Genomic DNA, 24,675 nt, shown 5'->3' with positions numbered 1-24,675 from the left:
GAGCATGGGCAGACTAACATCCCAAGAAAACTTTAACAAATTCAGAGAAGAGACAAGAGAGGGAAAGGGGGGGAATAAAGAGGAGCTTTACAGGCATGAGCAGGGAAAGAGAGAAGAGAGAGGACAGCGAGGAGGGAGCTTGGTATTGTGTGTGTATGATTGGATGCGATGGGTCAGAGGCTTTCACACGCATTTATGAATGCTTATTTTAAGCAGAGCCCAAGCTGGGCTAATCTTTACTGCTCGCCTGAATGAGGGTGCTGATTAAAAGCTAATTATACGCTACAGATTTGGCCTCTGGTGAAGACTGCACTGATTTGATACAGCTTGGACTCTGGCCTGGGTGCATGCCTGTGGGCTTCAGCTCCAGATAGCCATGCGTGTGTCTACAAATCAGAGGGGAACAAGGCGTCAGCATGCATGATGGATGCTGTGAGCTTTGTGTTTATAGCAGCGGTGGAATGAAGCAAGTCCATTTACAAATACAATTTGGAGGTACTTGATCATTACCATTGTCTGGCACAGTATACTTCTACCCTATTATATTTCAGAGGGAAGTATTTTGTTTTTATTTCACAACAATTGTCTGACAGCTTTAGTTAATAGTTACTTTGCAGATTAATACAAAAAACAGCTGCAACATTAAAATGCTTCTTGCATGTGTAAGCATCAGTAATAATTATCCAATAATATAATATGAGAATATAACTCAACATTGGTCAGTCTAATGCATTATGAGTACATTTACTTTTGACGCTCTAAATATATTTAGCTGGTAATACATCTATACTTGTAAATTGTCTTTTTGTTTCTCGTTATTTTACTGATCGACAGTTGGCAGTGATACTGCACAAAGGAACCTACTAATGCCCCAACACTGAAGAAAAAGAATGCTAGCTTGCGAACACGGATAATAAACTTTAAAAAAAATCAGCTTTGCATATGTTTTATGAGGAAGGAAATGCATTCAACATGTTTTTTTAGACCTCAAGGACACACAAAGTGTTTTGGTGAGAAACTGTATTGTAATTGTAATCAGATTTCTTTTTAATGAAGTTAGTATTTTATTGTCTATCCTTTTGGTAGTATTAATAGTAATACATTAATACTTTTGTGAGCATTTTATTTTCCTTGTGGATTTACATGATGGTTATATATCTGTTTTGAAGTTTCTTAGTTGACAGTAACAGCATACTGTATGTGCATCCGAAGTTTCTTTTGCAGTCACGTCATGTCCCTCATTAATTCTAAATAGCTCATCATCTGAGTTATTTTACTGTGTGATTGGCTTTGTCTTTCATCCATCTCTATATGAACTCTTCCAGGGCCTCTTTTCCTTCCTCTCCTTAAGCTTCATTCCACCTAAATCACGCAGACAGGAGGGGGTTAACAGAAAATAGAGTGAATCATTCGCTGCCTGTTAGCATCTCGTCTTTGACATCGTTAGTCCCCCGGCATGGCAATGTTCCCCGCCTATGACCCTCCCGCAGGAAATAACCCCGGTGCCACACCACAACAACACACACAGAAAACAACATGTCTCACAGCCACTTGCCTACGGGATGTCTTACAGTCCTTGGCTATTTATGTCTCGAGCAGTTCAACTGCTTATTTTCTTACCAAGATTGCACTAGTCACAGTGAGCATTTCAATAAAAGCAGCACATAAAAATGCATTAGCTTTTTAGCAGCTGCACAATAGAGATATTAGTTTTCTTTATGAGCTGAGGAATAAAGTCTGATGTAGATGAGGGTCAAAAAGTGGTTTTATTTCAACCCACATCTTGAGTTTTAATTGTCCAGTGAGTAGCAGATTTAAAAAGCAGTTTCCCTTGTATCTTAAGGTGTTCTAATATTAACCGTAGCCAGTTTAAAATCAGCTTCTACTGCTGATCTAAAGACAGAGGAGCAACAGCCTGCAGCTTCTCAGGCGTCTTGTCAACAATAGAGAGGACAACTCTACATGCTCACCTTCATGTCAAGGACAAGCTCATTCACAGCTAGATCACGTCTAACACCTGGTCACTGCTTGCATGTTTGTGTCTGAGTTTGTGTGTGTGTGGGAGAGGGTGGTGAGTTGTTTGAGAGCTAGTGTATGACTGGAGGCAACTTGACAACTCCAACCTTCTCTCTCTCTAACTCCCATTACTTTCTATCTCTCCTCCCCATTTCCTCCTCCACCTTCCTTGCCTGTCTTTATTATTAGTGGCAGCTAGAGGCAGTGGACCGGAAAATTCCCATCGAGAAACAAACCCACATCTGCATATTACAGCCCTGTTTCACATCTGCCATGACCGAATAAATTAATACATGAATAACAATGAAAATCATGAGTTGCCTCACTTGCTCTCTAAATGGCATTGTGTGTGTGTGTGTGTGTGTGTGTGTGTGTGTGTGTGTGTGTGTGTGTGTGTGTGTGTGTGTGTGTGTGTGTGTGTGTGTGTGTGTGTGTGTGTGTGTGTGTGTGTGTGTGTGTGTGTGTGTGTGTTTGCATGTTTGTGTGTGAGAGTCAGGAGCTGTAGTTTCTCTTTGGCCATGCTCACCAGGGAGTGTATTTGCATAAAACCTCTAAGAACTGGCATACCTACTATAGTACAGCAGCTAAGAAGTCAGGTGGGCAATGAATGTTGGGACACAAACAGGTTCAAATTCAGTCCTGTCCTTAGAAACATCACATCCTGTGCCGTGATTTAGATCATCATTAGGCATTGAATCCAAAATCTGCCAGGAAAGTTTGAGTGTTTCCCCTTTTAATCACTCTTGTTGCTTCCTGTGCATTTGATAACGTGCATTTTATTCTTTTCCATATTAGATTTGGAATAACTTAAGCATAAACTTTTATTTTTGTCCATTTTTATTATTTACTTAAATATTTATTATTATATTTATTTTCCTGTTTAAGAGGTTTTTGGGGGTTTCCTTTTTCAAATTAGTTGTGTAGGATATTAGGGGTTGTATGTTGAAGAAATTGAGAAATTATCTGAGAGAAATTATATAAATAAAAAGATACTGACTGCTTTAATTAATTGTATTGTAGTTAAATCTTTCCTCTTAGTTGTGTTCCGAAATCCAACTTTTTATTCTGCTACACATACATATCTGCTCTGTAAATCACATTTCCTGTGTTTTCCTTTGAGAAAAAGAGATGGCAGCCCCTATCTTTGCATTAATTTGTCGGAATACAATTAGTTCTCCATCTACGTAGATAGTTACTATACAAGAGCCACAGACTATGAACAACAATCCACATTAGCCATCCTGCTAAAGTATCATTCTTATTTAACTCACAAACATGAAACAATCACACATCTTGTCAAACAAACATTCACTAGAGAAAGGTGCACTGCTAACATCAGCTGCAGCACATCAACCAGCATTTAAACGTAGCTTCAGTCCATTTAGATGCTGGTGTGGTGCTTCAATACCACTAACAAACAAACACAGACATGGACACGCCTCTCCGGCAGGCTGAGAGGAACATTTCTGATATTTCCTAAAATACCTTTTTTTCCTTTTCTTTAATAACTGTAAATAAAATATTTACAGTAAATTAAAAAACTGAATTTAAATGCTGTTCTAATTCATGTTTTTTCCTTATGTAAATTACTTTGAGTTGCACCTGTGTTTAAACAGTGTATTACAAATAAACCTGCCTATTCTTTTAACTAACATCAGCTTAAATTTACTAATATTTACATATGACACAAATTTGCTTAAAACTATTTGTTAGACATGCATTTGGCTTCCCTACTGCATTGCATGCCTATGTATCCAACAGCATAAACAGTTAACACTTAGTTCGGTACAAACACAGATGTGAAAAATATCGTTGTTTGTCAGTGTAAAATAAAGGCACGTGAATGTGAGTGTGTTTTCCTTTGCTGGTGTAGGCGAAAAGCTTGTGTCAACAACACCAGTGAGATGTCTATTTCTGTGTTTGTTAGTGCACCATACGTGCCCTCCTCCCACTTTCATTCTCATCCCATTCCACCTTGTTTACATCTGTTTACTAAAGCTTGTCTGCTTCAGTTTTGTGTAAGACAGAGCGAGGGTCTCTGGAGGTCCACACACTAGCAAACGCTCCTACACTGTCAGACTACTTTGCTGCTGATTCCACTCATTCAATGTGATACAAGGGTTCTCATGAGATTAGATCAAATTACAAAACATGATGCTCCAACGTCCCAAAGCTGACAGTCAAAAAAACTCAATGACCCTCTGCAGAGCTGGCAACCCATAGTGCATTGTTTCCGTTGGCAAGGCAGTGATGTGAAGGATAGGAGGTAGGTCTGAACTTTGGGGAACTATCAGGCAGACCAAACTTTCAGGGGCCATATATCATGTGTCCATTAGTGGACAGCTCTGCCTCGCTCGGTAAATGACAGTGTTTGTCTATGTCTGCTTCTAGCTCGCTCTTTCTCACACACCCACCACTCTCTCTATTCAAGCCAGCCTCTCAATCTCCTTTCTAATCTTAAACCCTTCTCTCTATCTCGCCGATGTGATCCTTCCACTTTTTGAACTTCCTTCTTCCTCTCCCTTACCTGCTTCATCACTTTCTATCTACCTTTAATTCCTGCCTACCTTCTCCCTCTTTTAAACTCCATCCCTGTCCCTGGACACAGCTGGTAATAAGTCACTCTGCTCATTTTGCCCCTCTAAAGGCCTGTAATGATGGGCATCAGAGGATGGCTAAGGTGGAGGCGAGATGAGGTGGGGTTAAAAGAACTTGCCTGTGCCCAGAAAGAAAGCCTTTCATGGGCCTTTTTACAATGAGCCACTGGGAGAAGAGGGCAAAATTGGCCAAGAGAGAAAGAGGGTAAAAGAGAAAGAGAGGCTCCTCAGGTAACATTGAACCTTTGTTGTTTTTATATCAAATGTACACTATATCTACTGATGTTCAGTGTGTGTTGGAGGAACAGAAAAAAAAAATTCTATGACGTACACACCAACACTGAACACATTTGTGCCAATAAAAAGTCCAATAAGTAAAACTCTATTTGCTGATTGAGAATAAAAAGGACACAGTGAGAGGGAATGAACACAACAGTGAGTGAGATAGACAGGGTCATGCTAGGTGACCAAATTGACAAAATACTGCTGAACTGAATGATATTTTCTGACATTTAGCAAACTGGCAAACAGTTAAATTCATTTAGCAGATATGTCTGCGGCAGCTGTGGCAATATGGGTTTGCGTATCAGACAGGCGAGATAAGGGTCATAGTGAGATTCGTTTGGCCTTATCCACAGACAGAGCTGGTCGACCTGTCAGAACCCGGGTAAACACAGACATCGGATGATTTCTCAGAGATGCGCCCCTCTCCCCGTGGCCTTATAAGTGCCGTTCTTCATGTTTCTCGCTCCACTGGGCCCTATGTGTCGACCCCGTATGCCCCCGACCTTTTTCCAGAGTTTGAACTGCCGTCACACAGAGGGGTGCACCCTGGGGCGAAGCACAGAGGAAGGAGAGAGAAGGACAGCGAATGGGGGGATCGGAGGTGGAAGGGTAGGAACAAAGTGCAGGACTCCACAGCCAAATTGCATTTCAATGCCAAAACCAGAAAAAAGACAAAAGAAAGGGTTTTTTACAAAAATTATTTAGAATGGTTTGGGAGTATGGTTAACAGATAGAAAATAGGTCACTGCAATCTCCTATACATCCTCATCGTGATTTAAATTATATGTACATGTTTGCATTCATTTAAAGCATATTTTTGTTATTATAATAGTTTTAATAATTTACTATTGTTTTCTGTAGTTTTAATATTTTCCAAAATGACAGAGAGGAAGCAAGTGTTTTCTGTAATTAGACATAGAAATAATTTCCCTCCGCTGGGGAAATAAATAGGAAAACGGCAAGGCAGCACAAAAATAAAATGCAAATGTGCAAATGCATTCAAGCACAAAATCCTAGCCTTTAATCCAATTCCTCACGCTTTATTAAAACAGAGCCAGAGAGATAGAGTCAGACAGGGACCATGATGAAGAGACTAACCATGAGGAGGAGGCTCACATTACACAACCATGCACACACACAAACAACAAAAATCAAACAAATCAAAGGAATATGAGATATGGAGAACGATGAAAAAAACAAACAAATGTAAATGCTCTCTCCCTCCTCCTCTCGCTTTCTGGTCTCACAGAAAACACATCCACACATGACACATTTATGCTTCCTCACAAAGCTAAGGAAGATTAACACAACCATAAATACAAACAACCACACACAGGGTGTTGTCAGACGGTTGGATTTATAGATTAACTGTTGGGTTATATCAGGCCAGGCTGCTGTCCACTCTCTCCATTCCTTTCCCCTGCCCTCTCTCTCTCTCACTCCACAACCTTCCATCATTTGATCATCTGTTCTGAAAAGGAGGATTATTTTTATAGCAGCACATGTGTATGTTCGTAAGAGTGAGTATGAGTGTGTGAGCGCACGTGCATAACGCATTTCTGTCAGGGGCCTGGTATGTTTTAATTGGCCGTCCATATTTTGGTGTGTCTAGCTGTGACTTTGGCCATAATTAAAATGATGGTTCGGAGTAATTCACCCTAGGGTCCTTTGCACCATGACCTCGAGCCAAACATCCCCCCAGAAGCTTTTTTCACCTGGGTCTAACATTGGGCGAGTTAGCGTAGAGTAGCGTTAGCCGCTGAATATGCTGAGCGGGCTAATGGACTAACGTTTGTATCTTTTAAATGACCCCACTAATAATGCCAGAAATAATACCAAAGGTCTACACTGGTATATATAGGTTATGCACTCATAAAACGATGGATTGGAAAGTTTGTAAGTACACCAGAAGTTTATGTAAATAACACTTGCCTGCTGGCTTCTGCTCTCTGCTGTTGTTGTTGCTGCTGTGAGACGAGTGCTTAGGGACATCTACAAATTACAACACCGAAAAGAGATGCAACAAAAATATTTTTTAATTTAACTTATTTTTTAAAGTAAGTGCTGTAATATAACTAGCAGGAGACAAGTAATAAATGAGGTAAGTTTGGAGACATTACCTTATTTAATCATTAAATGAATACATATTTTTGTTGTATCTCTTTTCGGTGTAGTAATTTATAGACGGCCCTAAGCACTCGTCTAACTGCAGGTAGCAGCAGCAGCAGCAGCAACAGCAACAGAGAGCAGAAGAGAGCAGGCAAGTGTTCATAAACTTCTGGTGTACTTACAAACTTTCCAATCCATCGTTTTATGAGAGCATAACCTATATATACTAGTGTAGACCTTTGGTATCATTTCGGGCATTATTAGTGGGGTCATTTAAGAGATACAAACATGGGTCCATTAGCCCCGCGCTAAGCTACTCAGCGGCTAACGCTACTCTACGCTAACTCGCCCAGTGTTAGACCCAGGTGAAAAAAGCTTCTGGGGGGGTGTTTGGCTCGAGGTCATGGTGCAAAGGACCCTAGGGTAAATTACTCCGAACCATCACTTTAACAATGCTTATTATGAGGGATTAACCCTTGTGTTGTCCTTCGGGTCCCAGTGACCCGAAGGACAACACAAGGATTATGCACTTCCGTTTACTTTGTTGAGAATTGCTCTCAAAACAAGGGTTAATACAGCATCTTAGTTCTTGTTTGTACAGCATTTTGGTCAGCTTAAACTGTGTTTTAATGTGTTCTAGAAATAAACTTTACTTACTTACTTTACAAGAAACAGGGTTTAGAGAGCAATTCTCAACAAAGTAAAGGGAAGTACATAATCCTTGTGTTGTCCTTCGGGTCACTGGGACCCGAAGGACCACACAAGGGTTAAGGCCCGTCTCCCTCAGAGGACTGGGCTCCTTGCTTCACATTGGTGAGTCAGAGGAAGTCCGAGGCATCCCACTATTCCAACTGAGAACTGCAACACTGGAGGAGAGAGGAAGTAAATGGGGTTTCATGCTCATATGCACCATCACACATGTGCCTACTAGTTAAAGTGATGGTTCGGAGTAATTTCACCCTATGGTCCTTTTTACCATGACCTCGAGCCAAGTAACCCCCCAGAAGCTTTTTTCACCTGGATCGAACATTGGGAGAGTTAGCGTTATCAGCTGAATAGCTTAGTGCAGGCGCTAATGGATCCAACTGTGTATTTCAGTTACCCCACTCATAATGCCCAAAATGATACCAAACTTCTACAGTAGTACAGACAGGTTATGTACTCATAAAACGATGGATTGGAAAGTTTGTAAGTACACCAGTAGTTTATTTAAATAACACTTGCCTGCTGGCTTCTGCTCTCTGCTGCTACCGGCAGTAAGGAGTGCTTAGGGACGTCTACAAATTACAACACCGAAAAGAGATAAAACAAAAATATTTATGAATTTAATGATTAAATGATTTAGTGCCTCCAAACTTACCTCAAAAGTTAACTTCTTTCTTGCTATTTGTACTACAGGACTTACTTTTAAAAAATAAGTTAAATTAATAAATATTTTTGTTGCATCTCTTTTCGGTGTTGTAATTTGTAGACGTCCCTAAGCTCGTCTTACTTTCCAATCCATCGTTTTATGAGTACATAACCTATTTGTACTACTGTAGAAGTTTGGTATAGTTTTGGGCATTATTAGTGGGTTAATTTACGAAATACACAGTTGGATCCATTAGTGCCTGCACTAAGCTATTCAGCTGATAACGCTAACTCTCCCAATGTTCGATCCAGGTGAAAAAAGCTTCTGGGGGGTTGTTTGGCTCGAGGTCATGGTAAAAAAGGACCCTAGGGTGAAATTACTCCGAACCATCACTTTAACAACAGTATGCATGTTTCAGGTTGTGTCAACTAAATGCGTCAAAATATAAAATCTGTAGGACTGTGGATGATATAAAAGCCATGCTTGCAATAACACATTCAACAACAATCAAACTTCACAGACATAGCCTCGTGAAAGAAGGGATGGAAATAAAGAAGCCTGAATACAAACACACCACAAGTCCTTTAAAGTGTATCGTCTTATACATACATGTCTTACATACATGCGTTAGGATGCACTGCAGCTTCACATCACACATAGGACGCACTGACATTGATCGTGCTGGGAGGGTAAAATGTAATGAGAAAAGTAGAAAAGGACTAGCATCCGGACTTAATTCCTCTCTGCAATTCGAGCTTGAGCTCAGATTGTGAGCAAGACTCAAACAATGAGTCACCCATATCACCTAGACTCTTCTCCTTGTATTTCTATAAAAACTAATGATTAACAGAATTACAAAGGTCTTCAATACCATTTCTCAGCGCTTGAGTTGGAAGGGTTTTTTTTTATTAGTGAGGAAATTATGCAAGTGATGTAAGCATATTAAATACAAATAAATCTGTAAAATATCTCTCCATCAACAGTTTTTGCTCTGGTTCAAAAGTGTCTAAGGCATTGATATATTGCAAGTACTGTGATTGTTTTTCTTTTTGGACAGGATGAAATATAGCCAGCATTAGCAGCCGCACAAGAACCATGACAACGTAAAAAATTTCTTATGGATTTGTTTTGTTTTTTCTTAAGTAGCTTTATTCTGTCTTGAGGAAATCTATTTGCTTCAGCCTATAGTTGATGGAAAAACACCCAATTTATGTTGGATTTTTTTCTCCTTTGGCCACACCTTAACCATTCCATTAAAGAAGCAACAATTTTGTTTTAACATTAATATATCATTGCCTTCTTGATTTTAAAATGCTTGTATAAAAAAGACTGGCACAGTGAATTTTTAATATCACTCGTTATGAAACATTAGGATTAAAAAAAACAGGCATAAACTGCATAACACCTAATGTCACATTGTCACCCAAACATCTGAACTTCTTCTTTCCATCCTGATCTGTCAGCAAGCTTCAGTACATATTACTCTTCCTGATAACACAGTGAAATCACTTAATCAGTGACACATTCGTCTTTTAGTGGGACTGGTTCCGCCACATGTCCAGCATCCATGCCAGGAGGGAGAGATGAAAAAGGGAGAGGGAAGAGGGGAGACAGGAGAGGGAGAAAAAAAGAGCCTGAACCCACTGTCAGCTCAGTGAAGCAAAGAGGGCAGGAAACGCACGCCGACATGGAGACCATTCGCTTGGAGTAACACACACACACACACACACACACACACACACACACACACACACACACACTTTCTTTTAATAATTCTTTATTCATGAAATCTATAAACATATATATCCATAAGGCACAGATGCCTTATGGATATATATGACATAAACACAAAGGCACTGAAGCATGTATTTATGTTTCCACAGCAAAGTTATAGACTCTGCAACATTTAAGAATTCTAAAAATATCTGATCCAGACATGCAGGATGCACACACGCACACACACACACACACACACACACACACACACACACACACACACACACACACACACACACACACACACACACACACACACACACACACACACACACACACACACACACACACACACACAGAGCAGACAAGCTGTGGTGAAGCTGAGGACACAGCAGGGCTGGCTGCCTGAGGGAGTCAGCAGAAGGTGAGCAGAGATAAGGCTGTGTGATTGTGACTGCATGTCAGAGAGAATCTGCACAACACAACAGTCAGCAAGCCCATGCGCCACACGCACGCACGCACACACATGAACGCACGCACACACACATTTATTAAGTTGTTCCATTCTTGCCACTCTGCTGCACCTACAGTAAGCAACTCGAAAAGCTAGTAACAACAAAGGCAGCATGACAAACAATTAGCATCGCTCATGTCTAATAGTTGCACTTGAACACACAGAAAAGACCAGATCTTACACCAATCCGACAGTTTGTTCTGAACTTCAGTGAGATGAAATAACTGATTACAGTTTGTAATCCAAAAAGAAAACCCAAAGACCGAGCCTAGAGGAGGCAAAAACTAAACAAAGTAGCCCACCGTTTTACCACCACTGTGAATCTGGAACTGGAAAAGTTTTTGCTTTGCTTTGAACTGATATGGTCAGTCTGTAGTCTTTTGTTTGTGGAATAAAAAAAAAAATAAAAAAAAGGTGGAGTTGAAAATTAAGGAGTTACTGTATAAAATCGCAACAATCACTGATTGGCTAGGCTGAACAGCCAGTCTGACAGCTCCATCTCACCGGCTGCCTCTGTTGTAGACTGAACACGCTGAATCAGGTAAACAGCCACTGATAAGGGCCAATTAAATCCAACAGTGCCAGGGCCTTGCTGTGGATGTGTGTGTGTGGGTGCATGTGTGTGTGTGTGTGTGTGTGTGTGTGTATGAATGAATACAAAATTGTGTCTTGTTTGTGAAAATGATAACACCTTTTCAAGGTTTGTATGTTATTATTTTTCATAGACAAAACATGCATGCATCCATGCAGACACACATGCACACATAAAGACAAATACATCTATCCATTTTCCCATAGACCCATAAGCATTCAAACCCTCAGACATACTAGTCTAATGGGTGTTTTCTGGGTGAAGAAGTTCTCACCAAAAAGTAGGACCTAAGCACTTTGTGTGTTGAAACACAATTTTCAGCTCAGAATGAGCTGAATTATTTTGCGCTGATCTCAGGCTGTGACCGCACTAATGGAGATTAATCTGAAAACACTGTTCCTGTTAAACGTTTTCTGTCAACAGTTGCATTTTCTGAACAAATTTAAAAGTGTTGCTGGCTGCCCACATTGACAAAAATGTTTAAATGTTCTTTGTTTTCCTCTTCTTGCTTGACAAACAATTAAATCCTACATTCACACTTTTGACAATCAATGTTGATGACATGTTCCTCTCCTCTGTGATCGTTAACTTTCTGCATCCATAGAGCCATGTATTGTCATTGCATATTTTTTTGTGTCTATTGTCCGATGAAGCACGACTAAAATAGTGATTTGATAAACTGTCATAACAGCTGCAAAACAAATTCCTTAGGTTCTGCATATAAATCAATATTTCATACTCCTGCACAAAAGTATATCAATGACAAAACCTGGATTCAGCAATCATAGGAAGAATCATCGGCAACAGAAGATAGACTCTTAACATTACTGCAAATTTGATGTTAAGTATGTTGGACATGTGTGTGAGAAGTTCGTCATATGTCAATCAAATGTCAGCATGTTCAAAAATCTCTGGTTTCATGTCTTCACAACAAGATGACAGTGTGATCTTAAGCACATGAATTAAAGTGTTCTTACTTACTGTAATTCAGTAATTCCTTCTACTAAGAGAACAGTGAAACAGTGTGACACCAGTCACATCCAATCCATCTTTTCAATTAAATTTTCAATTTTATTTATAGTATCAAATCATAACAGAGTTAGGTCATCTTAGGTTAGGTTGGAAACCCACACTGCCTTTCTCCATGGGTATGACAGTTGTAATATAATAGCTTCCCAACAAGGAAATCCATAAAAAATACTAAGAAAAGTGCTAATAAAAAATAAACCCAGCCAGTTTTGAACAAAGAACACTGAGAACAGATCTGCTTCACCTTACAAACACTGAAATGCATGTATGTAAAAAGTATGTAATGAGTTATAATCAATTTAGGAGAAAAATAATGTATATTTTATTATGCAACTGTTAAAGTAGCACTACAATGGGTTTTACAAATAGATCTCCCTACTGCATTTGTCAGACATCAGCTACAGATAATTTTTAAAAATTGACTTAATGTCTTTATCCATTATTAATTCACAGAACAGTTTTGCTCTTTTAAGACCTGCTTCAGATGCTACAAAAGATAGATATACATGATTTGAGTATCATAGAAACTGCTCCCTGCTGTTGTCACCTGAGCAGCTATGTTGGAGCAGTTGGTGGTTAAGTGCCATCCTCAAGGGTACATTGACTCTAAATGTAACCGTTGAAATCATTCTGGATTCCTGCACACTCATCCGTAGAAGAAATTATGACAAACAATTGCAATTAGAGGGGTTTGATCTCATCAATACAGTATATAACTGCATCTGGCTCTAAAGAAACATTGATAATCAGACTTGAGACACGGAGGGCTGACTTAAAAGAGGACATTTCGGAAAATGATTGGAAGGAGACCTGTGACGCATCTCAGAAACAAATAGCAAACACTAATTTAAAGACATAAACAACTCCTGTCAAATTAAATACAACAGTAATTTACCTAACCTTTGTTTTAAATGCAATGAAGCAAAAGGAACATTTATGCACTGTGTCTGTGTCAAAATTTAAACATTCTGGAGGGAGGTGATCAAAAAACCTATGTTCATCTTGTCTGTGAACATTCCACTTGACCCTAAGATGATACTGTTGCACCTGTATCCAACCAATCTAAATCTGAAACCCCAAGAATATAAATGTATTGATTTTGCTATACTAGAGGCAAAAAGGACTATAGCTCTCATCTGGAAGAAAATGGAGGCACCTACAATCGGTGCTTGGATCAAGAATATGGCAAAAACCATTTGACAAGTTTATAAAAAAAGGAGACATAGGGGAGCTACTACAGAGGGTAACCATGAACCCCAGAAGGGGAAAGGACTGAGACGGAGACATGTCTTGTAGGGTGACAGCAGAGGTGCAATTCTTGTTTGTTTTTGTATTTGTACGTATAATGGCTTTGCTGGAGGTGCCACTGTTTTCTGTTTTCTGTTTAATTCTGTACATGTGATACTATCATATAATTTGCTTTTTGTTTTTTAGCTGTTATAGTACTAGAGATTAAGAGAGAAATGTTGTTGTGGGCTGGGATGGGTGTTAAAAGTTCTAATTGCAATAAAAATTCAATAAAAACATTTGTAAAAAAACTGTTGAAATCATCAGGCCAGGTGTTACCTCAGAAATATCTTTTCAAGGCTTGACATTTAACCATTTAGATCTACCGCTGGGTTGAGATTATTTCACTTGCTTTGAAAGATTTTTACCCTGATGTCCCAGAATGCCTTTTTCAGATAGTGCTGGTTCAAATATTGGGAAGCTCTTTCAGAAACACAGACTAAAGACACACATAACAGCACAGATATAAACACACATGCATCCAACCAAATGATCTACCAAGCCCTGTTGGTTGTTAGTCAAGTCAAGTCAAGTCAATTTGATAGTGTCAACCTTGTTAATAAAAAAGCTCAAAAATTGTTCTGTGATTTCAAACGTACCATCAGGGAGTGCAATAGCATGATTTAGTGCAGTATTTATTGCACAAAACAAAATTTTAGGGCTATGTGCATTTTTAGCTATGATATCAGAAAAATGCTTTGCTTTAGATGCTTTGAAAAGGCATTGGTAGGATACCTGGTGATCTCTTAGTATCTCATAGGACACCTGCAGTTTATCTTTTTTCCATTTCCTTTCTGCTTTTCTACCTTTTTGTCTAAGGGCACGAGTCTCACTGTTAAGCCAAGGTTGGGCTTTGACTTTGGGTTGCTTCAGTTTAAAAGGGGCAACAATATCAAGAACATCTATGACAGTGGTATTAAACTGAGTAACTACCTCATCTGTAGACAGAGAGGTGGAGGTTATCTCTGTAGGGCTATCACAGGTTTATGGTCAGATAGACTAGCAACATCCAGCTCAATATTTAAAACAGGAAAACCTAATGATAAAACAAGATCCAGTATATGACCATGTTTGTGTGTGGGACCAGTTACAGACTGAGTCAGATTGAATGAGTCCACACGTTGTAGAAACTGGCCAACTAAAGGCTTTGATGGACAACAGACATGGATATTAAAATAACTAAGGATACAAAAATCTTATCCGAGTTGGGCACAAACTCTGATATAGAAACTCCTTATTGTACTTTGGGGGTCTATACACCAGTGCACAAATTAGTGGGCAGGACACATCAACCTTAAACGCTTACACCTCAAAACTAGTGTACTTATTAACTGGCAATTGACAGCATTTATAGTGATTTTTGAAGATTGTCGCTAAACCCCCACCCCTGCCACTGGATCTGGGAGAACTAAAAAAGTCACAATCACTGGGGAAGAAATCAGTGAAAGGGTTTAGATCACCAACATGCTGCCAAGTTTCCCTGACAAATAAAAAGTCTACATCACGTGATAGAAAGAAGTCATTTAAAATGAATGTTTTGTTCGAAAGTGATTGCACATTCAACAATGCGAATTTGATAGGGATTGTATCCACAGCCCTCGCTGATCCTATTCGATCATTTGAACCGTCAAGGCAACAAAGATTACCATAGTTGACTCCTCGTCTTCTGTGGCCAGGGGAGTGACGACGTCCTCGGATGTTTGTAATTCTTGTGGGAATGATAATGAAGGTGGAGGTATAAAAATTGTTTGCCCTGTTGGACTGAGGACCAGTTCCCTGACTTGTGTAGGGTTTGTTCTTAAGTGAGTAATAACATTAGACAAGCTCCGTGATGATCGAAGCAGCTCATGAGGTGGGTGTTTATTGAAGGTGACAAGGGAGAGTAGGTAGTAATTGAAAAGGGGGGCCTGCAGGGGGAGCTCTCAAGGGTAACGTATGCTTCTACTTCTATAGAGGAAGAGGGGTGTGACTGGGGCATGTGCTTGTGCACTGTGCACAAGATGTAAACAGTCACATGTCTGAGTCTTGACAGTGTGCATTTCTGTAGGCCATGTGATTGGTAATTTTGGACAGATGTCTTCCAGTTCCAAAACCTGCCATGCTGAGACACAATCAACTGTGACCCCTCAGTCTTCAGTCGACCTGTCACTACACATGATCTACTCATAGGGCCATTTGATCTCAAACTGGGTTTCCAAATTGTTAATCATGTGCTTTTTATTTTTTTATTTTTTTGTGAACTGTTTTTTTTGTCTGTCCAACTTCACTCCAGCCGCATCACTCCCAGGAACACAACCATCAAACGCAACCAGCACTTAATTAACTTCTCACTTGCTGACTTCACTCAGCTCTGCTACACTTGTATGTGTGTGTGTGTGTGTGTGTGTCCTGAGCCCGAGGCTTTATCTGAATACATTTTAGCAAATAGAATTGAATTCGTTAAACTTCTATTGAATACATGTAGGGGGGATGGGCACACAGAGGTTAGTGACAGATGCTGTAAACAGTGTGTGGGATTCTATAAATCTGAATGGCCCTATTGTGCTAGACAAGGTTACAAAATCCAGAGGCAGAGCACTTTATCTCATGTTCTGCATTTACATCTTATTTTGCAACAATAAACAAGCATCGTGGTCAGTCGAGCAACGCTCCAAGCCTACCTGTGTTACTTGGCATCTTGCCATTGCTGATCTGCTTGAGTCTCTTCTGGTGGGATTTGCCGTTGTAGTGGATCTGGGCCTGTGCGGCTGAGTTGAGTTGGATGTTGCAGACCTCACACAATGTGTAGCTCCGCTGCTTTCTCTCCCTTTTTGGTCTGCAGAGTACAGAAGGCAGGGTGCCCCCTGGTGACTGCTCATCTGGTACTGCACCCTCATCCTGGGTGTCAGAGCAAGGCTCGCCGTCCATATGCAGTCGGAGCCCAGCGCCAAACCCTCTCCTGTCCGGCTCAGTGTTCGGCAGAGCTGACGGGCTGAATGGACGTTTCATACCTGTGATAGAAGAAGAGGATAGGATGAATACAAAAGAATGGAAAACATTGTGAACAAGAGGAAAGACCAATATCGTTTAGAGGTTCACTTTACAGACCAGACCAGACCACTCCATGCTCAAAATCTTTTCAGTGTACAAATGACTCATGATGCTCCCTCCCTTTCTGAAGCGCCCAAGTGTTAGCATGTGCAACACAGCATGGAACAGAGTGAGGCCGTGTGTCCGGTCTCCTGTGGATGGAGGTATCATTTTCCCCAGTCTGGCATGGCCTGGCTCACCCAGCAAACAAAGCCAGCCTGTTAAAACCTGATAGCCACAGAGGACATGGGCAAAAATACCCCTGGTTCCAAAGCTTCGTCGAGAAGTGTGTGGAATCTGAGCTCGTACCTGTCTGATGTAAGTCATGCTTGTCAGCACACTCAGAACAAAGTGACACCTGCACTGTATACAACCACTCATGAAGACATCAGGAAACGAAAGACAGACTGGGAACAAATGTGTACATGATCACACTGTACAGTAGGAAGTCCAAGCGGTGGAGGTCCTGGGTTGTAATTACGCACCACTTGGGGGAGACAGAGTGCTGCAGCGTGGCTCTCTGAGGACCAGTGAGGGCCCTCTGTCAAGATGCTTCACTTATGATGACTGCATGCCTGGTTACTGTCTGTGCACCCCTGCAAGCCAAAATCCTGCAGCAGTAGCTGCACTGCCTCTCTGAAGGATCTCAGCCAAGCAGTGCCTGAATCAGATCAGCAAACATGAAAACAACTGGGAGTCTAGGGCTTATGGAACAGCTCATGTCTGCTGACAATGTTCAAACTAGAATGACGGAATTACAGATTCAACAGCAACTGCATAAAATATACAAGTATGTAGGAGCTTAACACATCTACCATCTCCTGTGTTTGTACAACTAGCTGTACATACGTTACTTTACTTGTGAAAACTAGAGCCCGACCGATGTCGGCAGGCCGATATTATCGGCCGATATTCAACCATGTTATGAGTGTTGCATAGTTTGTCCACCAGAAAGCGCTCTACAACATCCCTGTTGGCAACACTCGTGTTTAACCCTTTAAGTTTTATATCTTAAGCTTGTATTTTTATACATTTTATTTATCAGAACTTTAATATATTTTGATGTTCCTCTGTTCTGTTGTGTAAACTGCATTATATTATTTTAGTGAGGACTCATAAATAACTACAAATAACTAATGTTAGGGAAATCTGTTTATGTTTTGTTACACGTTTCTGGATTTTTATATGTATATATATTAGGGCTGTGAATCGATTAAAAATGTAATCGAATTAATTACATACTCTGTGATTAATTAATCGAAATTAATCGCATACATAATTAACGGTGCCTGAACCGATACTTTTTAAGAAAGTAAAAAAAGAAAAGAAAAAAGAAGGGTACATTAAAGAAGGGCTTGTTTATTGCTAAGGCCATATGGTCAAAATTAAATGATTTGATAATAATCTATAACAATAACTTATTTCACTAGTAAATTGCTGTTGAACGACAAAACAACCACCAGATGGGAAAAGGACATTTACAATAACTTCAAATGCACCACGAGGCTGTAGTTTACCAGTTTCATTGAACGCACCGTCTGTGTTGTTTTTCCGACGGCAGCTGCAGATTGTTAGCCTAGAAATCTAGACGCACCCTAGTGGCAGCTGGCTTGTCAGGCTAGCAGATTGTTACATACCGGTGTTGAGTCCTCTACAGTAAAACACATCAAACTTTACACCGTTTAGCGTTAGCTGTCAGCATTTTAACAGTGTTTAATTCTGCTACTAGCTAGCGGTAGGCTAACGTTAGCTGCTGTCGAGTATAGTGTTAACTAGCGTCACGTGCAGCGGTGTTCGTGTTGCCTGTATCGTCCGTTTCAGAGCATCAGAGAGAAGAGCAGACAAGAAGAAGAAGTAACAAGTAGCTAAATGTTCCAATCAATGATCCAGGCAGCACATTCTCGTCTCCCTCCTTCATTTTACAGTCGAATAGTGGCTAGAATGGCTCCGGGTCAAACGTCAATATGGAAGATTAATTAATCGAAATTAACGCGTTATTTTCACAGCCCTAATATATATATATATATCGGATTTTTAAATCACCAATCGTTCATCGATATCAGCCTTAAAAATCCTTTCGGTCGGGCTCTAGTGAAAACCTGTATACAGTATTGGGGGTTAACAGGAGAGCAGGACAGTGATATTGAAAGAGACAAACAAGCAAAGTGACAAAAAAGGCTGCTGCTCGAAAACTGCAGTATTTCCATCGAGGGCTTTGTGTTCAGAGAAGAAGCCTTCCCAGGATAGACAGTCAGAGGGAAGAGCTTTTTGTTTCATATGCAGCTACTGTCTCTATTAATAAATTAAAAGGTAAGTCTACAGTAGCTCTGTGAAGGATTGAGACATCACCATTGGAAAAAGTCCCTGAAATACACCCAGCTGTGTGTTTCTGCTGCAGGCTTTTTGCCTCTGCCTCAAGTTATTTATGTAAACACCACACACACACACACACACATAAAGTAGTGTGGAGGAAAGTGGAGTCTATGATGCATGCATACCTACATGCATGAAAAATCTCTCACAAACACACAGCTCAAAACACATTAGGCCAAGCAGCCTCCATGAAAGCTGCTATTCACATTGCCAATCTGGGAGCACTCAAGAGGCTCCATCAGATGTTTTCTCAAAAGCTTTGAGCAATGCTGCTCTCTGGCACTGAATGAAAAAAATCTCTGTGGTCCTTAACCACGCAACCTCCTCACACTCCTGCCAAACTACTCAGCTAGCCGCCCCAAATTAGCATGGTTGTAAAAACAAAACCTTCAATGAAGAACTGCAGAACTTAACATACAGAGCATATTACATCCCGCTGTCCTCCATCACCGTGCACTAAGAGGCAGTTCTTCATAGAATATAGAACACATATATATATATATATATATATATATATATATATATATATAACCGACTATTAGATGATCTCAAAGATCACTTGTGCTTTTTATGATAAATAGCAGTGCAATGTCTAGCCTACAAAAGTCGGTCTTAACCTCATACCTGCTATTTTGTGATACAGTTTAGCCTTCTGCAGAAATGGCATAAGCATGACTGTTACCATAGAGACCAGTCTGGCACACATCTGACAAAATACCCTAACAGTAAAAGCAGTAAATTTAGCATTGGGTGCTTTGGTGTAAATAAAGCTTCCCTTAGAGATTCACTGGATATTTACACTATCTGCATTTTGAATGGGAGTTTTTTTAAAACAGAGATTTAATATTTTCAATCCTTTGGTAAAGTAGGCAGATTAACAAATCTTCACTTTTGTAAAGGCCCTAAAAAACATAGTTTCCCAATCAGCTCTTTATGAGTGAATGGGTCCTTTCAGCCAATTTTGGGACCATTTGGTTATTTCACTTAGCAACATTTAATCAGAATCTGATGACACTGGTCACTGATAATCAAATGTAATCAAACACACCTACAGAAGCCTGATGAAACAGTTTAGGTGAGATTTTGCGTGTTAAATAAAACCTAAAGATGTTTTTGTAACTTCAATTTTTGCTTTAGTGATTTTGTCATGAATATATTAAATGTTATTAAAAAATACTTAAGATTTAGAGCCATCTTCATAGCTTCAGCTCAAATGCAAATATTAAAAATCAACTCACACCCACCTAACATTATAATAAGTTGTTGTTTTGCATCACGTCCATAGCAGAACTGATGGATGGAAAAACAATGGATGCCATGTCTGACGTTCCTCTGTGTCCCGCACTTCACTCTAAAGTGTCTGGTACCTGGAGAGTGAACGGGACAAACTACTTTTGTGTACAATGGCTGTGAATCCAAAATGACCAAAGGGTTTTTATGGCTTTTACCTGTGTGTATGTGGTTGAACCGATTAGCCTGCAGAGACTTTAAAGACTCTTCCAGCTCTAGGTAAAAGCTGTGTGAGACAAGAGCTCATGCTGTGTCTGCACACAGAGATCTGTAGGCTGACGCAGGGCAGGAGATTGTCAGGGGGTAACCCTGGGGGAGGACAGAGAGGGCAGGAGGCTCTGCCAGCCTTGCCATGTCCGCTGTTTCCCCTGTCTGATGTGCCCCTCCTCCGCCTACACCCCACACCATCCTCCCTTGGCACATGGGAACCATCAATCACTGCTGTGATCTTGCTGAAAGACCCAGGCTCACCCAGCATAGCAGCTCAGCAATAAAAACTCTATTTATGATCTTGTGTCTGCTGCTCACTGATCCTGAAATACTATAGCACTTTCCCCAGCTCAAATCAGCTCTAACCACCAACCCACCGCGATGAGCACCCCCACCAATCCACTGTGGCCACAGTTGGCATGGGGGCGTAGTCGCTTCCTGATGCAGGCAGAAACTGGCCTCCAGATGGACCAGTGCAAACACTGCAGGCATGTTAGCAGCTCCTAAATCACACTGATGAGAGGGGGGCACCAACATCAAGTGCAAACCAATGGGACACCAATGGTTCTCACACAGGTCACATACAATACAAAATGTCATGCGTACATACACACATGCTTATGTACAGTTACCGGCACAGTTGCAAACATAACTTGCGCTCAGATTCTGTAAACAAAATAGAAATTCAGCAAACATGCCCAAATACACAGAGACATTTAGACTAGATTTTGACTAAATACAACCTCTGCTGCCTAGAACACATGGACTGACCTCAGCAATATAAACAAACAAAATTAAAAATCCTATCAAGCTGACAAGCAGCCAGAACACACATTCATATCCTGTATACACTGCCTCAGAGGAGATAAACGTATACACGTGTGAAGGAAAAGGTAGTCAGAGGAAAAAGACCCCTGACTAAACAGTTGGATGCAAAAATGTCAATAGTTAGCATTTCTCACCATTAAGCAGAATAACAGTGATGGCTGTAAGCAATATGACTGCGGACGAGGATATTCCGTTTCCATATCTGACATATATCAGGTGGATATGGATCTAATTTTTCTTGACAATAAACCAAAGCTTGAGGCCCTTCACTACATCAGGTCAGTAATGGCCGAGAGATAGAAAGAGACGTATGGAAAAGTGAGAGAGAGATTGGTGAAGTGAGCACAAAGGCGCTTGTATAATTGGCATCATCAAAGTATCATTACTGTCATCATCAACGCTGTATTGTCATTACTACAACTATAGAACTGGCCCGAGGTCTTTGAAGCGCCATGTCTTTGTGTCCAGTGTATCAGTGTTGATTATGTAAAGCCCAAGCTACGGTTCTTTAATGAGTGTAATTATACAGGGATCAGTTCGGTGCTTATTGAAAAAGAAGTTACAACCGCAGTGCAGCTGTTTTGGGAGTCGAAAGCTAGGACCAAGTGTTTGCAGTCCCCATCACCCCCAGCATCAGCCCAAGAGTAAATAAAAAGCAATGGCACATAAATTGATGCGTTTTCTCTAATCTTTGTTTGCAGCAGTCCTTTGGCAACACACAGAGAGGGCATTTGTACACAGTGTGTGTGTGTGTGTGTGTGTGTGTGTGTGTGTGTGTGTGTGTGTGTGTGTGTGTGTTTACTTGTATGCATGTGTTTGCTTGTGCATGAGAGTGTGTCAGTGTGTCCTAGCAAAAAAAATAATAATTCACCGGGGGAAATTTATACAGCATCACACTGATCCTATCATTGAGGCTGTATTTGAGGCATTGTGTGTATGTGAGTGTGGGTGCTCTTGCATATATGTGTACGCAGGTGCAGGTTAGTACAAACATCAGCCAGAGGGTATTAGAAAAGATAAAAGAAAGGAATTTAGAGCACAAAAGAGAAAGAGATAGTCAAGATAGAAGGGGGACTTCTGATGAAAGAAATGGCAGCCTGTGTAACAATACACAGACCTGCACATCTAGTATCAAGGAACCAATTTTACATGTCAGAAAAACAGGTACAATGACGGTCCATATCTGTTCCGTCAAATCCAAATGCCTTTATGGAAAATATGCAAAGGTTAAACATTTTAAGGATAATTTTGGATTATTGATGAAAATTAGTTTTGTAAGTATTTTTTCATGGCAATCCCTCCAAAAGTTCACTCTGGACATATTTAACTGTATGAATCTTTAAGTGACCTTAGTCTACTATAGTGGTCTGCAACATATACTGTAGGTTTCTTTATTAAAGTATATTAGACAAAGGATAAAAAGGATTGCATATTATTAGTACAGATGTAAACCATATTTTAACCAACATTTCAGTCACAGATGCATAATTCAACTTCTAAAAAGCCCTTGTCAAAACATTTGATAACTAAAGTATTTTTGCATTGAGATTAAAAGTAATTAGCTCATTTTTTCCTTGTCTTGTGCTCAGCATCTCACAGGCGCATGTTGTGTGCCTTGTCTCTCTCTACTATGTTATTCCTAGATGCCAAAAAAACAGGTTTTACAATTTGCAAAAGGCTCACAACCACTACACCAAATAGGCTGACTCTGTCCAGTGTGGCCCATTTCATTTTTCGACCACAAAAAAACAGTCCAATCCAGTTTTTGCACTACTATTCAAACATCCGTCTGCCTCAAGCGTGCTATAGTTAGCCCAGGAAAACAGGCCCATATTCGCCTTGTTCACATTTCACCACAAACTCAACTGGGGAACTGCCCAATAGGAGTAACCACATACACTGGGAGAGGTTCCATACAACACTAGATATACTTAGACACAGACAAACCCAGGCTCAGCCACAGTCACACAAACACACACACACACACACACACACACACACACACACACACACACACACACACACACACACACACACACACACACACACACACACACACACACACACACACACCCAGCTCTGCACACACAGATGAAGAGATACAGTATTTAACATTTTGTTCCAAAGGCCTATTTAAGAGGTGTTAATTGTGTGTGCTTTTAGTTCCTTCATTTTCTGCCTGCTAAACAAGTTACGTGGTATGGTCAGCAACATTTGCAAGATATGTTGAAAAATGTGTTCCCAGCCAGGAATAATTCCAATTAATTTCTTAATGAGTGGTCACCTATATGCCAGGAGGCATCCGTTGGCTAAACAAAAAGCTGGCAGTTTTAGGGCCATGTTGGTGGAGCTTGGCGAATGCCGAGGTATTCTGATGACCAGATTCAGAAGATGCATCAAGGACATTTGCCACCGCTGACTTAAACATGCTCAGAGAATCACTCAGAATTATTGGTACCGACTCTCACTGGTTTCCCTTCACTACCTTTTACTCTAACTGAAGACACAAAAAATTCCGTCCACCATCCCAGAGGAAAGTCTTTACGCTAGTTTCATTTTAACTATAAATTTACAGCCAGCTGTATCAAGATACAGATGGTGTTGTGAGCTCTGTCAGATGCCTGGGGAATGGGATTAATTCAGAGCTGACAGGACATGGTTTTTGCAGGGAGAGTAGATGGATTTTTGCTTTTAGATAAGAGACTCTAATCCTGTATATATATATATTTAAAAGTGATAATACAGGCTCTGTAAGAGTGATGTGCGTCTATCAACTCATCTCCTTCTCTAAACACCAATGCAATTATTGTCTATTACGCTCCAATAGCTATGGGTAGAGCTCTGACACTCCAGTGAAAACTATGTAATTTTCCCACACAGCTTGTGTGACAAACAGGTATTGGATTCACTCTGCAGAGAACAGAGAGGCCGCCCTAGCCTTGATAGCATGACTGATGGAGATGGGAGGAAACAGAAAAGAGGAGGAAGAGGGATGGAAGTTGGGAACAGGTGCAGCACTGTTTTTTATACTTAAAAAACTTCTTAAGCAACTTCTTTCTCTGCTTGCACATTCCTGCACGCACAACACACAGTATCATCACACAAAAGACAAATACACACGCACACACTCCTCCCTCCATGTAAACATCTTATCCCACTAATATGTTTTAAAGTGGGCGGATGATTCTAACTCAATATGAATAAAAGTACACCACAGTGAATCAGCTGGCACCTGCGGCTAGGAACAGCCTCTGGGAGCAGCAGACATCCCCTCACACAGCCTCTCATGTACAGTAAAACTGAGGAAACCATGATGTTTTAACCACACACTTAGACAAGAATGACCTAAACATATTCAGACACCTAAGCTGGGAAAGAGAGGGAGGGAACGTCAAGGACCCCTGCTGCC

The 24,675-nt window shown here is 40.5% G+C and overlaps 1 protein-coding gene across 4 annotated transcripts in view; it reads right to left on the bottom strand.

The window, feature by feature from the left end:
- Positions 1-24,675, bottom strand: part of znf385c (zinc finger protein 385C) — a 137,862-nt gene that overhangs the window by 74,757 nt on the left and 38,430 nt on the right. For all 4 annotated transcript variants that reach the window (XM_039825107.1, XM_039825108.1, XM_039825106.1 and 1 more), the window contains one exon: positions 16,157-16,486. In XM_039825107.1, the coding sequence (XP_039681041.1) occupies positions 16,157-16,484 (328 nt within the window). In that variant the 5' untranslated portion in view covers positions 16,485-16,486. The remainder of the gene's footprint in view (positions 1-16,156; positions 16,487-24,675) is intronic.

The sequence above is a fragment of the Perca fluviatilis genome, chromosome 15 (assembly GCF_010015445.1).
Source record: "Perca fluviatilis chromosome 15, GENO_Pfluv_1.0, whole genome shotgun sequence".
Classification (NCBI taxonomy): domain Eukaryota; kingdom Metazoa; phylum Chordata; class Actinopteri; order Perciformes; family Percidae; genus Perca; species Perca fluviatilis.
Note: the sequence above shows the minus strand (reverse complement) of the source record. Positions and strands in the feature narration are given on the sequence as shown.